At 33.3% G+C, this 14,925-nt stretch overlaps 1 protein-coding gene across 11 annotated transcripts in view; it reads left to right on the top strand.

Moving 5' to 3' along the window:
- The window catches only part of Ehbp1 (EH domain binding protein 1), a 350,335-nt gene that overhangs the window by 54,249 nt on the left and 281,161 nt on the right, over positions 1 to 14,925 (top strand). For all 11 annotated transcript variants that reach the window (XM_010609755.3, XM_010609756.3, XM_010609757.3 and 8 more), the window contains exon 3: positions 14,725 to 14,782. In XM_010609755.3, coding sequence (XP_010608057.1) covers positions 14,725 to 14,782 — 58 coding nt within the window. The remainder of the gene's footprint in view (positions 1 to 14,724; positions 14,783 to 14,925) is intronic.

Genomic DNA, 14,925 nt, shown 5'->3' on the forward strand with positions numbered 1-14,925 from the left:
TGAATCTGTCAATTAAGTCTAGAAGTTTTTTGGTGGAGTTTTTTGGATCTTCAATGTAGAGTATCATATCATCAGCAAATAATGATAGTTTAACTTCTTCCTTTCCTATCTTTATTGCTTTAATTTCTTTCTCTTGTCTAATTGCTGTGGCTAATGTTTCCAGAACTATATTGAAGAGAAGTGGCGATAGTCGCCCGCCCTTATTTTATATATTTCTTTATTAGCATCTATTTTTCTCATACTTTAATGATTTATTAGTGTGTACCAAAATATTTTTAGCTTTTCTAAATTTTTGCCTTGTTACTTTTTTTGAATGCACATTAATTTTTAAAAAATTTGATATTTGATAGTTTTAAATGTTTTTTTTGGTTAAGACATTGGTTGTTAAGTGTTGATTGTTTTTGGTAGTGATTTATATATAGCATTGAGATGTTTTAGTTTGACTTGCATATTAATTCATTTTCACTTGAAGGTAAATCCGTGTTGTTGAATGACAGTATATATATATTTTATATATATATTTAAAAAGAATAAGTCATCTCACTTTCATAGGGGGTGTTTCTGTCTGTTGTAGTTGGATGGTCACTTAACTGTGCTCCATAAATGTTCCCTGTTTAGTCAAATTATTTTGGTTTTTTAGAACAAAAATTTGAATTTCTTTACATTTTGCCTTAGTCTTGTCCTCTTGTATTCTTCCTTCAAGAATTTCCTAAAGTCATATTTAAAAAGAATAAGTCATCTCACTTTCATAGGGGGTGTTTCTGTCTGTTGTAGTTGGATGGTCACTTAACTGTGCTCCATAAATGTTCCCTGTTTAGTCAAATTATTTTGGTTTTTTAGAACAAAAATTTGAATTTCTTTACATTTTGCCTTAGTCTTGTCCTCTTGTATTCTTCCTTCAAGAATTTCCTAAAGTCATAACATCCTTTGTAAAACACTTATTTATTTGTTTGTTTATTTATTTATAGTATATTGTGTACTACATGCAATTTACAGTCATCTTGGGAAGTGGTTACATGTATATAATGTAGCTTTTTGGTTTTTGAGACAGGGTCTCACTGTGTAGTCTAGGCTGCCCTTGAATTTGCAGCAATTCTGCCTCAGCCTCTCCAGTGCTGGGATTATAGGCATGCCCCACCATGCTCAGCTTGATTCTTTGTTTTTAATTCCCATTTCTGCCTCCCTCTGGTCTCTAAATCTCCTTTCACCATCTCACCATCTTTCTAAATCTCCTTGTTGATATTATTAATCTTATCTCATGTTTATGACATATAATGTATACATTCATTTAGATTTTTAGGTTCCTATATGTGGCATATCTTTATCCCCTCCCCCAAGTTCTCTTGAACCTCTTTCTATTTATAAGAAGTCTATCCATTTGTCTTTTTCTATCCACCCTTTTTTGTGCTCTTTGTATTTTGCCTTATTCAAATAAGAGATACTATACCATGTTTACTTGTGTATCTGCTTTATTTTACTCAACATTATTTGTATGAAAATGAATGCATCTGGAAAATATAATGGAAAGCCTTTTTTAATTCTTGCTGGTTTTGATCTCCTTTCCTCTATCTCAACCACTTTGCTAATGCCTAAACATCTAGTTTCTTCTGTTCTCTTAACTAATCTTGGTTCTCACTACTTCATTGTAAACACATTGAGGGTGCTACCTTGTAGTATGAGCCACAATGCATGTTGATAGTTTTGAGAACTAGAATGTGTTAAAAAATTTATTTTATTGGTATATGTTTAGTTCATTCAGTTTACAGTTGTCTTGGGGAATGGTTACATGTGCATACTATAGTTTGTTTCCTTTTCTGTGGCAGATTCTCAGTCTTTTCTTGTTTTGATTTATTTGCTTGCTTGGTGTTATTTTCATAGGTGTCATTTTCAGTGCTAATTGTGTATGGACTTTGAATTATCAGTACGGGGAAAAGATTAAGTTTATAGTTTAGTATTCCTATTTCTGATTTTTCTGAGATTTTTTTACCAAAATTGTAGGTATGGTCTAAGAAAAGTAGAAACTAATTTTTTCTTTTTTTTTTTTTTTTTTTTGGATTTTTGAGACAGGGCCTCATTATGTAGTTGAGACTGTCCTAGAACTCACTATGTAGCCCAGGCTGGTCTCAAACTCACAGCAATCCTCCTGCCTCAGCTTCCCGAGTGCTGGAATTGCAGGCATGTGGCACCACACCTGGCTTTTTTATTTTTTAATAGAAGGGAGTTGACATGTATGAAATAGCCTCATCTTCAGTGGCATCTTTCTTGATATAAATGTACTCACTGCTAGTTCTCATGTTAGATGATACATTGTTTTAAAAATTACCCATGAGTCAGAATGATCAATTTAAATTTGTGACTGATGCCCTAATTAAATTTTTGGGAAAATTATTATATATCTAGTGTAGATAACCTAAAGTTCCTATTTTGTTCTTAAATGTAATTTCTGTACTTTAGGATATCTCCTGCTACATAGACTTTGTGAATGAGACCACTGAAGCATTTTCAAAAAACAAAGCAAAACAAGAACACATTTTTTGCCAGGACATGTATTATTCGAAACATAAAATGTTTGCTGGGATACTAACTTTCTAGGGGTATCAAATATATTGGAAATGACAAATATTGTTGAAGGGAACTAGATTACGATAGAAATGTACTAGAATTTTTATTGGGTTTCATATATATATATGTATACATACATACATTCTGCATAAAGCAATTTTGTTTTCATAATATCTGTGCCTTGAGTGTCTTCTATGCTGTACTTAAAATGTCTCTTATGTAAAATACAAATTCCAAAAGGGTCGGAAAGGAGAAAAAGAGAAAAGAATGAGCTAGCAACTATATTTGCTTGGGGGAAAGTTTTAACATATTTAGTATGATGACATTTGAGTTCTAGTATTTAATGTTTTTTTTGGTGCATTGTATTTATTCTTTGTGAAGTTTTAAAAAATGAATTTGTTAATTCATTATGTATCTAGTATGTGCATTAGGCATTTAAGTGTTACTCCATGCACTGATTGAAGTAGAATTGTTTTAACTTTAAATTTGAAAATTCAGTTTTCCAGTATTTATTAAAAGATATGGATAAAGTCTTAGTTAACTTGTAGAGGTAAGGAGAAAAATTGTTATAAGTTTTCCCAATTATGTATGATACTCCCACCTGTATCTAAAATGAGCAGATAAATTAGGTCACATTTAATTGACATAAAGCAATTGTTAGATTTGAATGCATTGTCTAGTACTGAATTGGACTTCATATAATCAGTTTTTTTTTAGAAAAAAATTATAATTTTTAGCCTGACTAGTTGAATAAGTGATTAAGTGTCACTATAAAATGGGTAATTTATTGCTAAAATGCTTGGTATTCTCTGAGCTTCTTGGATGTGTGGTTTGTGTCTGACATTGCTTAGGAGAAATTCTGAGTCATTACTATTTCAAATATTTCTTCAGTTCTTTCTCTTTCCTTCTACTATTTCTGTTACACATATTTGTACCTTTTGTAATTGTCCCATAGTGTTTAGACATTTTTCTTCTCTTTGCTTTTTACTTTTGGAAGTTTGTGTTTTGATGGGTTTAAGCTTAGAAAAAAATTTTGAGCTGTATCTAGTCGACTAATAAACCCATTGAAGGTGTTCATCATTTTCATTACATTCTTCAAGCTCTTTTTGTTGGTTCTTCCTTAGGATTTTCATTACTTATGTCATTTACCTGGTCTTTGCATGCTGTCTACTTTATTGTTTAGAGGACTTAATTTATTATGGTTGCTTTAAATGACTGGTTGTAGTTCTAACAGCTTTGCCATATCTAAATCTAGTTCAGCCTTCAAATTGTGATTTTTTACTTTTTGGTATGCTTTGTAAGTTTTTCTGATAGTGTGACATGTGGCAGGTAGGTAAATGGGCCTTTAGTTATGTGATAGTAAGGTTTGGTTGGAGAGGGAAGAGAAAATATTCTGTAGTTCCATGATTAATCTGTGTCTCTGGATTGTGAATTTTAGAAGTGTCTGTCAATTTCCCTTTTCCCCACATTTATGGAGCAGGATGGAATGGCCTTCGGGTATTTTCCTTCCCCTAGAACAGTTAAACTCTGATAAAACTCCACATTAGGATCTGGTTAAGCAGTTTATCTTGAGGGCAGATCAGAAGAATGGAATGCTCCAGTACGTTTCAAAATGGTTTCTTTTCTCTTTACCTTTTGGGAGCATCAGGGATTTTTCCTTGTTGCTTGCTGTGAGAATATGGTAATGCTTTAGGAAGATAAAAAACATGAATGTGTACCCACATTTCTTTACCCCTCACTGCAGTTACTGGGTCCCCCTGGGTATTTTCTCTCTCAAAACTTGTCCATACTGAGCCTCCAGCAATTAATCAATTACAGGTTAGTTTTTCCTATCTTTCCTATGCCGCAGAAGTTTCAGCTTTGGTAATTTGTGATTCTTTATATTACCTATTGTCAGTGGGTTGCCCTGTGATCTCACTTCTGTTAGGGAACTGAGAAGAGTTGTTGACATTTCAGCTTGTTCTACTTTTTGCTTGTTAGTATGGAATCTTTTTGTATGCTGGACCAAAAACTAGGATGCCATTTAGCTTCCTGAGGGGTTGCCAAACTCTTTTCCATGGCAGCTCCATCATTTAGTAATTCCACCAGCAATCTGTGAGGGTTTTATTTTCATTATGTCTTCACCAACACTTGTTATTGTCAGTCTTTTTTTATTATAGCCTTTGTAGTGGGGACGAAATAGTATTTCACTGTTTAGGAATATACTTTCATCTGTTGTTTTACCCTTCTATCTATAGACTTACCTACTAGATTATGTTGACAATTACTAATTTTTTTTACTTCCTTTCCACAACTACCTACATTATTAGTTTTAAACTTTCTGTCTACTCTCAAAATCTTTCACACAACTAAACACATTAATAATGTATTAGTTTCTTTTCTCTCTCAGAGCATCCAGTGTCCTGTTTCACTTTCGAATGGCTTTCATTGGGCTTCTGAAATAAGTGACATCTTCGACCTTTTTTTCATTGTTGCACTGGTACTTAACTCAGATATTTATCCTTTTGGGATTATTTTAATTTTTTGTATTTTCTCTCCGTTAAAAAATGTTATTTTACTCTAGTTCTGAGAGTTTTGCAACTTTATGTTCTGACTCTTCATTTTTTGCTTTCTTAATTAAAAAATCGTCATCCAGTAGTTCCTTTAGAAATGGCTCGCCAATTAAACATAATTGAGGTCCTTCTTGACAAGTTGCACTGTAATCATTGCTGTATGACTGACTTTTCTCTTCTTGCTGAGACAAAATACCCAACACTCAAAGTTGAAGGGGAAAGGTTTATTTAGCTCACAGCTTGTAGAGGTTTCCAGTACATAGTTGGCTGGCTCTAAGGCAGAGTGGCACATAGCAGAGGGGTGTCACGGAGGAGAAATAGTTCGTTGCATGCAGAAGACAGCAAAAGCAACAAGGGATCAGACAAGTCTCTTCTGTCCCTCATATTGTATCCAGGCTACCACGATTAGGGCAGTGCCAAACCAATCAGTGAACTGATTTAGTAATCACACACCTTTAATCCTAGCATCACATACTCTAGATTCATGAACCTCTGAAAAAGCCCTACTTATGAGGCTTTGGGGACGGACATCTAGACTCAAACCATAATACTATATATCTGTGCAATATTGATCTTCCCTAACATTACCTTCTGTTTTACTGTTTTATATTATCAACCGTAACGATTCCTTTAATTTAGCATATTATTTATTGTTCTTTTCCCTCTTGTAACAAGCTTCACATGTCAGCAGTACAAATATTAGCATACCCATGCATTATCTTAAACCAGTCTTTATGTTGTTTCTGTGAAGTTTTCATTTCACAGATTAGGAATCTCTTGGGGCTTAAATGATCCAACTAGGGAATCAGGTTTAAAACCCAGATATGAATTCCTTCCCATGATTATTTTATCTATCATATTATTTCCCTTTCCCAATACTTTTTTTTAATAACGGGGAAATCTCTTGAGAACCTTAAACTCAGAAACAAAATGAACAAATTTAACAATTGCAACAATTATAGGAATGTATCTAGAGGAAATTGTGAATATAATTGTTCTGTGTCAGATTTTTTTTTTTTTTTTTTTAACTAGGGATCAAACTTGGGTACTTGCGCTTGTGAGGCAGGTGGCCAAACCACTGAGCTAAATCCCTGACCCCAAATATGATTGTTCTGAAGGATGGCCAGATTGATACTTTTTTTTTTCTATTACCCTCAGTTCCAGGGAGCCAGGTTTGTAATGTGGGAATACTAATATTTATATAGTGATATGTGAGGCTTGTTTCAATAGGACTAGAAAAAGAAGAGTAAATAATGTGCTAAATTAAAGGAATTGTTAAGGGCAACACTATAAAACAATAAAGAAAGTGGTAATTACTGTTTGGGGTGATCAGTGTAGCATACATACACAACAGTAATTCATCACATATAGATAGTTTTGCTTGTCTCAGAAATACTTATATTAGAAAAAACTATAAATCCTTTATCCCATTGAATAGTATACTTTTTGATAGCCTGTCAAAAAGTACACTCAGCTTAAGTATGCCGAACTACACCTCAGTTTGAACAGTGCTATCATATTTCTCCCAAAATAAAATCTATCTGTAAAATACGATCTAACATGATTTTTCGAGATGCTTGTACTATAAGCCCTACCTCAAAAATAAGCCCCATTTAAGACTGTCAGCCATATGGACATATTTAGTGTGTCTATTGCAATACACAATGGATGTATTGAATTCTAAAATAATATTAATATATAATTGAATATAAATAAATAATATAATGGACATTAATACTTAAATTATAATATAAATTATAATTTGGTATTTGTGAATACTTAAGCAGGTGCCTTTAGATGAGAGGTAAACACCTATGTAAATAGATAATTCAAGACTTATTGCTGGATGACCAATTGAAGTACAGACACAACACATTTCATGAATGATGTGGACACTTGATAATGAACAGATGTAGTTGTGTCTAATATTAATTCAACGTGACATGTGTTGTGATGGACATACTTAATGCACTAATGTGAAACAAAGAAATCTTTTCTGAACTTTGTTGTCTACAATTTTTTGTTACTATTGTGTGGACCATAGTTCTTAACTGTCAACATTTTTGTTGCCACTTCTGTCTTTTGTCTTCAATTAACATCTAATTTAATGGAAACTTTACAAAGTCTAGCCTGCAAGAGTTCATGACTTGAGTGAAGAATTCATGAGATAAAATTACTGATAACTATGTTGCCAGTGCACTTTGAGCAGATTATATGGACAAGAAGTGATCATTTAAGGAGACCTCTGTTGTTGGACAGGAGAGATTGGGGCCAGTGGTTCTACAGGAAGTAGAGTTGTAAGAGATTCAGGCTGAGGGCCAGGGATTTAGCTCAGTGGTTCCAGCACCTGCCTTGCAAGCACAAGGACCCGAGTTTGATCCCTGGTACAAAAAAGAAAAGAAAAAGATATTCAGGCTGAAATTTGGGGTTCAAAGAGTTGCACTTTTTTTCCAGACAATGACATGACTGTATTTGAATAAATGTATATTTTTGTACATGAATAAATGTAGATTGTTGTACATGAAAAAATAAGACATCCCCTAAAGATAAGCCCTGTTGTGTCTTTTGGAGCAAAACTTAATATAAGACCTGGTCTTTGAGGAAATATAGTATCTCTAAATACTGATAAATAGGTATTTAGAAATACGTATTACCAAAAATCCACATACCACACCAGTTAAATATTTTTAAACAGAAGCAATCACTGTGAAAAGATGTTTTAAATATAATAAGATCATACAAAACATACATATTTTAAAAACAATATTTTAGCTAACATTTATTTTATATCTTTTAGTATTAGAATTGATCTTCGTTTTTACAGAAAGGAAATATACATTTGTATATGTATATTGTTTTGTATTTGAACAATTTTTTCCTGTTGAATTAATTGTCATAGCTTGCAAAATAACTCTTGTGAAGTAAGTATGAAGGAATGTAATTAACTTGGGCTGTGACAATGACAGTATAATAGGTACACATACCTACTGAAGGATAAAAATAATTATTTGAGAAATAGTAAAGTCAGAGTATTTTTGTGATAAGACAGTTTTCCTCCTTTTATTTTAATATTCACAGCATCCCACCATGAAATGTTCAGTTAAGAGTAAGAGCCCTTTCCCCTACAAGGCATAACATTGTTATTTAGTGAAGTTCCTTTTCACATTAAGTTTGGTGTTAATATTTTGATCTCTTTTTCTCATTCTAAGTGTATTCTGCAGTCTGTTGAGCATATATACCTTTTGGGTTCTAAAGGCTTATGGCTCCTTATTTTTAATTTAGGGAAATCTCAGAAGGTTGAATAGTAATTACAAAGTTTTGAAGTGTAGCTGTCTTTTATTTTTGGAAGCATCAGTTTTTTTTTCTCATTGAGTTTATTTGGTACATTTTAGGTACACAATACAGTTACATTCATCATTGGGCTCTTGTACCTTTACATGACAGATCTTGCTTCTCATTTTGAAAAAATGCAAACATCAGTTTTATATAAATGAAAGCTATTAGGACATAAAATCACTAAATTTGGGCCAGGTACTTTGAAATGTAAGCTTCTACAAGATAGTAATGTATTGTTATATATGTGTGTGTTTTCAATTTTTGGAGTTTTCTAGAACATTGTGGGATTACTGTTGCAGATCCACCCAGAAATCCAGGTGGCCTAACCAAGTAAAAGTTTTTCTTTTTCTTTTTTTCTTTTTTTGTGCTTATCATAATAGACAGTGTATTCCAAGTCAGCTGACCTTCTGTATGCTTATTCAGAAGCCCAGGCAGCTTCTATGACTTTGCTTCTCCCTGCATTCTATAATACTGTAAAAAAAAAGTACAAGTTATTGTTCATTTTATTCCAGAAATGGCACCAACTACTTAGCACTCTCCTGTAGTGAGAAATACCATATGGCCTCATCTACATGCTCAGATTTTAGTGGAGGTGGTGGTGGGAGTGGAAGTATGGGGATGGCCTCCTGAAAAATAAATTACTTCTCTTTTAATACAATTGGTAATATCAGCTACTTTAAGCTTGTTAGTAGGTGGGAGGCCACATATCCTGTACATACCTTATACCTGAATTTCTTATTCTACTTCTAAACCATTAATTATTTAACCAATTAGTGCCATTTAATCTTAGAGTCACTGAACCATAGTATTTAGAACTTTTAGTGCAGTACCTTAATTTGATAAACTAAGTAGTACAATTGAAAGATAACCCCTAAGTTCTGTTGCTATCAGACCTAGGAAAAGCAAGTTTCTTATTTTCCAGTCTAGAATTCTTTCCTACATATTATATCTCTTGAAGGGTCCTCTTTTATAGATCTGTATCTCCTAAATTTAATTGTTTCCCATATATATATATATTTTTTTTCATTTTAGTACTCTGGCAAGGGGGGAATTTTGACTGATGTAGAAGAGAATGTCTAGTGATCTGAAAAGCATCTATGATATTGTTTGGGCCTGGCTAGCCTTACTGGATTGCCATATTGACTTTGCATGCATAAGAAAGAATGACCCAGGAACTGAAGAGGCTACAAAAAAAGGAGGAAAGGATGATAGAGTCAAGTATGACTTATTTCAAAATTTTGCTCAGACTTTGGGGAACATTTATGTAAACCTAAGACAAAGAACATATCTTACACTTCGGGATACATTATGTTAATTTAAGACAAAGACGAGAACAATAACTTCTGTTGATTTATAAAACAAATTAATTCAGCTGTCTCAGAGCTCTTTACATTCAGTAAAAATTTTAAAAATTGATTTCATTATTTAGCTGTTCATAATTGATTCCAAATTTAAAAGTTAATTTATTTTAATAACTCACTTCATACAGTTAAATACCTCCCCCAGCATAAAATAATATAAATTAATTATAGAAAATACAAACAGTATATTTTAAAGTGACATGTAATTTTATTTCTAGTAATAATCACAGTTGGCACTATGAGATAGTTTCTTCTAATGTATTATATATTATAGAACGATTTTAAAACCTAAATTAAATGAATAACATGAATCCTAAGTATTGTTCTTTGCTTATACATGTTCCTTGAAAATATTTTTAATTTCTCTATAATTTTCTTTATTGGGCTTTACCTTGAAAATGTCATTGTAAAGGATGGTTTTTATAAATTCTAAGTCATGCGATCTTTGCAGTTCAGTAACTTGATTTTTTGATGTGCATGTTTTCTGAGATATTTATAAATAGATCCTTTTCTGTTTAAGGCTTTTTTGTTGTTGTTGTCTTTTCTGGGTTTCTCAACACTGTGCCTATGCTGAAGTAGTGGTTTAGTTGTTGTCTTTTCAATAGGTTGTAAACTTCAGAGATCAGAGCTTATCTTTTGTCTTTGCATCTGCACTGTTTATCACAATATTAGTAACATAGCAGGAAAATATTTGTTGAATACTTATTCCAGAAAGTATTATGACTGATTTTCATGCAACAGTTTTAGATTTTTCATATGCTTTATTTTTAGTTTCACCTCACACATATGACACACATGAGAGAGTACAGGAGTCTAAATTTACTGATCAGTATGGGAGTTTTGACCGGCTCTGTTTCTGACTTGGGCCCGTTCATCCCTCCTTAGGCAGCCTGGTGGTCCCCTGCTCCTGGGAGGTCACCATATTGATGCCGAACTTAGTGCGGCCACCTGATTACACAGAGCCATGTAGCTCAGAACTCCTGGACTCAAGTGATCCTCCCAACTCAGCCTCTGGAGTAGCTGGGACTATAGGTGTGTGCCACCACACCTGGCTAAATTTAACCAGAAATGATTTTCTTTAAATTTATCTTCATACCTGTTAGGTCATTTCATAATGAGAGGGCACAAAATGTAGTTGCAGGTTAAAGAAGATACAGCAAAACTTCTTTATAGTCAGGATCATTGTAGCTCTTTTTTCTGTTCTCCACTGCTGTCTTCCTTTTTCCTATTCTACCATATTTAGGATCAGAAACATGGTTTGAAATAGAGCCTTCAAAAATTCAATTATTGGGCTAGGGATTTAGCTCAATGGCACTGGCTCCTGCCTTGCAAGTACAAGGTCCTGAGTTCAATCGCTGGTTACCCCCCTCCCAGATTCAATTATTATATATACCTTCAAATTCAATTATTATTTTTTGTTTGTTTTAGGGGTTGAATAAGTATTACATCTTTATTTTTAAATATATATATTTTAAATTCAAGGTTTCTTTCTCAAGCTCACTGAAAGGCTTTCAGTTTTTCAATGAAATATTAAATTTCATAGGAAGCATAACTGTGCATGCATTTTTTGTTTGTATACAGTATATTTATATATAAACATTATAAATACTATGTGTATTATATACAAAAGCTACCTGGTTACAATTTTGAGGAGATGGGCAGAAAATGGTAAATATGGAGTCATTGAATTTTCTCTGAATCCTGAGCTTTATTAGGTTTATTCTTGACTTTTTTTCATAGAAAGTTTTATAAGTATAGGTTCTTTGGAAGCTGGAAAGACTGCAGCTTGTTCAGTTGCTGTGTCCTTGTCTCTTGGCAGAATACAAGTAAATATTTAATGTTTCTTTTATAGTTTAGCATGAATACTTAAAATACTAATTGTAGTTAGCCTATTGTATGGTTATTGATATCCTTCTGCAGAAGATAACTTATTTTAGAATACTGTCTCATTTTGCTGCTCATAATGTAAATCTGAGCTAATGTTTTTAGTAGAGACATTTTAAATTAGTATAATTTGTTAGAGTCATAAAATGTTTAGCCATCTTTGGGGGCATTCCAAGGTCATTTATGTTCTATTTAACTTATTTATATTCTTGGAATATTAGGCTTACAGGTTAAGAGACTACTCTTTTTTTTGGTAGTACTGAGGATTGAAACCAGGGACCTTTGCAGTGAGCTATATCCCAGCCCTTATCTCTTTATCTCATCTGAGAGAGTCTCACTAAATCACCAAACTGCACAGACTGGTCTTGAACTTGCAGTCCTTCTGCCTCAGCCTCCAGAGTTCTAGGATTACAGGTGTGCACCACCAAGCCTATTTCACCTTTTCTGGGCTAAAACTTTTCCCTTTTCTGAAGTAGTAAGATGCATTAAAGGATGGAAATGTGCAGAGGGGAGAGATTCTCACTCCCATTATTGTTAATGCTTCTCTAGTGTTTCAAGTCAGGAAGTATGGTAATTGCTTGCCACTTTCCTTATTATCTAGTAGTTTTCAACCAAGGCTACACGTTAGAATGACCTGTGCAATTTTAAACTTTGCACACCAGGCCAATTTTAAAGCTTTCAGGGAGCTTTTAAGGTACAGCCATTATAAAGATACCTACAAAGTACTGATAAGTGGCACAGAGAGTGTATTATATAGCTGCTGGCTTAGTAATTATAATTAACCAGTTGGGAATTCCTGGATGAAATTTGAGATTCTTTCAAATATTCATTGGTCTTTAATATTGTGCCAGATTTTTTTAGTTGATAGAAATACAATGATGAATAAAATGAAGTTGATAAAGTAGGACCGTGTAGGAGCAGAGATAAAAAAAATAGTAAATAATTACAAGGCAAACAAAGTTAAAGTAGAGTTGTGACTAGGGTAACTTTTGGGAACACATAGTGAAGTGAGAACAGTTACTTCTGCCTGAGGCTTGGGATATGGGATCGAGTGAACTGTGGGGTAAGATGAAATGAGAAGTTGTCAAGATTTCATAGAGAAAGTGATAAATTAAGAGTTTATCAGGTAGGATATGAGGTATTTGTACATTATACAGCTGTTAAGGTAGATCATAATCCAGTGGTGAAGTGGCTTATAAATCTCGTTGAAGAACATAAATATTGTCTTGCATGCCAGGAGACCACAGGAACAAATACACATAGAGTCTAGATAGATCTTTTCAGAGTGAAACTAGTCATGTTTTAAGAAGACATTTAAGTAGGAAACATTTTTAAAGTTTAAATTAAAACTAGAATTAAATGGAATGTTTTTGGTCAGATACACTTGTAAGATTCAATTTGTAAGGGTCAGTTGGTAGTACCTTCAGGACAAGAATCCACTATAGGATTACAAATAAGGAAAAGCTAAAAGATACATGTTTTAGTTACTTTCTTGTTGCTCAGGCAGATTTCTCAACACCCACAATTTAAATGAGGAAAGATTTATTTTGTCTCATAGTTTGTAAAGGTTTCAGTTCATAGTCACCTGTCTCCAAGACAGGGTGGCATGGCAGAGGAGACATAGCTAATCATAATGGCAGTGGAAAGCAGAGAGAGGAATCAAGGGAGGAGGGAAGGAGATAGACCCTCCCAGGCTGTGCCCCCAGTGACCTATTTCCTCCAACCAGGATTTACCTTCCAAATCAGTTAGCTATAAACTCATCAGTGGACTAACCCACTGGTGAGTAGTACCACAACCCTATTATCCAAAAGCTCCAACTATGAGCACATCAGGCTTTGAGAAGACATCTGCATAAATCATAACAATGTGATAATATTTCTGTAAAAGTAGTGTAGAAATAGAATTTATGAGTTGAGATTGGAGGCAAGAGTGTAAGTAAAGAGGTTACTATAACAGTTCACATAGTATTCAGCAAACCATTGGTGCTTTCCAGTTTTAGTATAAGTGCTTCTAAAGAAAGCACCGCTATTGATAATTTCAAACAAGGAAGCTTACACTTGTTGGCTACTAGTTCCTCTGTTAAGCTGCCATCATTTCTTAGTTCCATCTATCACATTGCCATACTGCTCCCCATCCTCACTATTATTATCTTATTCTACTTTTCTGTATGTTGGCAAAAATTTTTGTTTTTCATTTTCAAGTTGTTCGTTTCTCCTTTGATTCTACAGATTCTTGATTAACACTCTGATGTTTCATAGAAAAATGTCATCTTTTTACCTGTAATTAATACCTCTGCATCTGACCACTGTTCTCAATATCTCACTCCAGGATAGCACACCAAGCAGTCCAATAGTTTTATTTTACAATTATGTTTTCAAAGCCTTACTCTTGGTAGGAATTTGACTTAGTCTTGAACGAAGAAATAACCATTTTTCTATTGAATTTATATAGTCAAGTAGTTTTCAGTATTAGTGTCTCCCTCTTAAGCTTATAAAATAGAGGTAATAGTGAATACTTTCCCCATTTTTTGGTGCTGTGTTGTGTTTATGGAGATCATTGAAATGAGTATTAAAATATTTTGAAAACCGTAACTATTGCTCATTAAATACAGAGATGTAAAAGTATTGTAACCCATTGATTTAAATTATTTTGAAATTGCTCTTTTTATGCTTATTTTCTCAAAATTAAAGGGAATAATGTGTTAGAAGCATGGTACTAATTTTTGAAGAATATATATGTGGGCTTTTCTTTTAAAAATAGTAATCAAATGTAAATATTCTATTTTACTTGGTTTGTCTCAATGAATTAACTTGCTAAAATTCTTTTAGAAGAACATGTGGGTGAAATGAGAGTCATTTAGATTACATCTATATTCAAAATATATATATTTGAATCATAGAGCTTTATTGTAAAAGTAACTATTCTGTGAGATCTTGAGCAGATGACACTTTTGCCTTTTTAAAATACTAAAGCTAAACTTTGGTTTACTATAACAAATAGTATTTAATTTCTTTTTCCTTTTTGACAGGCAACCAGATAAACTGGTGGTAGTTTGGACAAGAAGAAGCCGAAGGAAGTCTTCTAAGGTTAGTCCATTTTCTAAATTTCTTACGAAAATGTTGAATTCAACTTTTATTTAAATTATTGAGGGGTGGGGGTTTAGCTCAGTGGGCCACTGCCTGACTTGCAAGAAGAGCAGGGTCCTGAACTTGATCCCCCCCACCAATAT

Source organism: Fukomys damarensis, unplaced genomic scaffold (assembly GCF_012274545.1).
Source record: "Fukomys damarensis isolate Sample0158 unplaced genomic scaffold, DMR_v1.0_HiC HiC_scaffold_2, whole genome shotgun sequence".
Classification (NCBI taxonomy): Eukaryota; Metazoa; Chordata; class Mammalia; order Rodentia; family Bathyergidae; genus Fukomys; species Fukomys damarensis.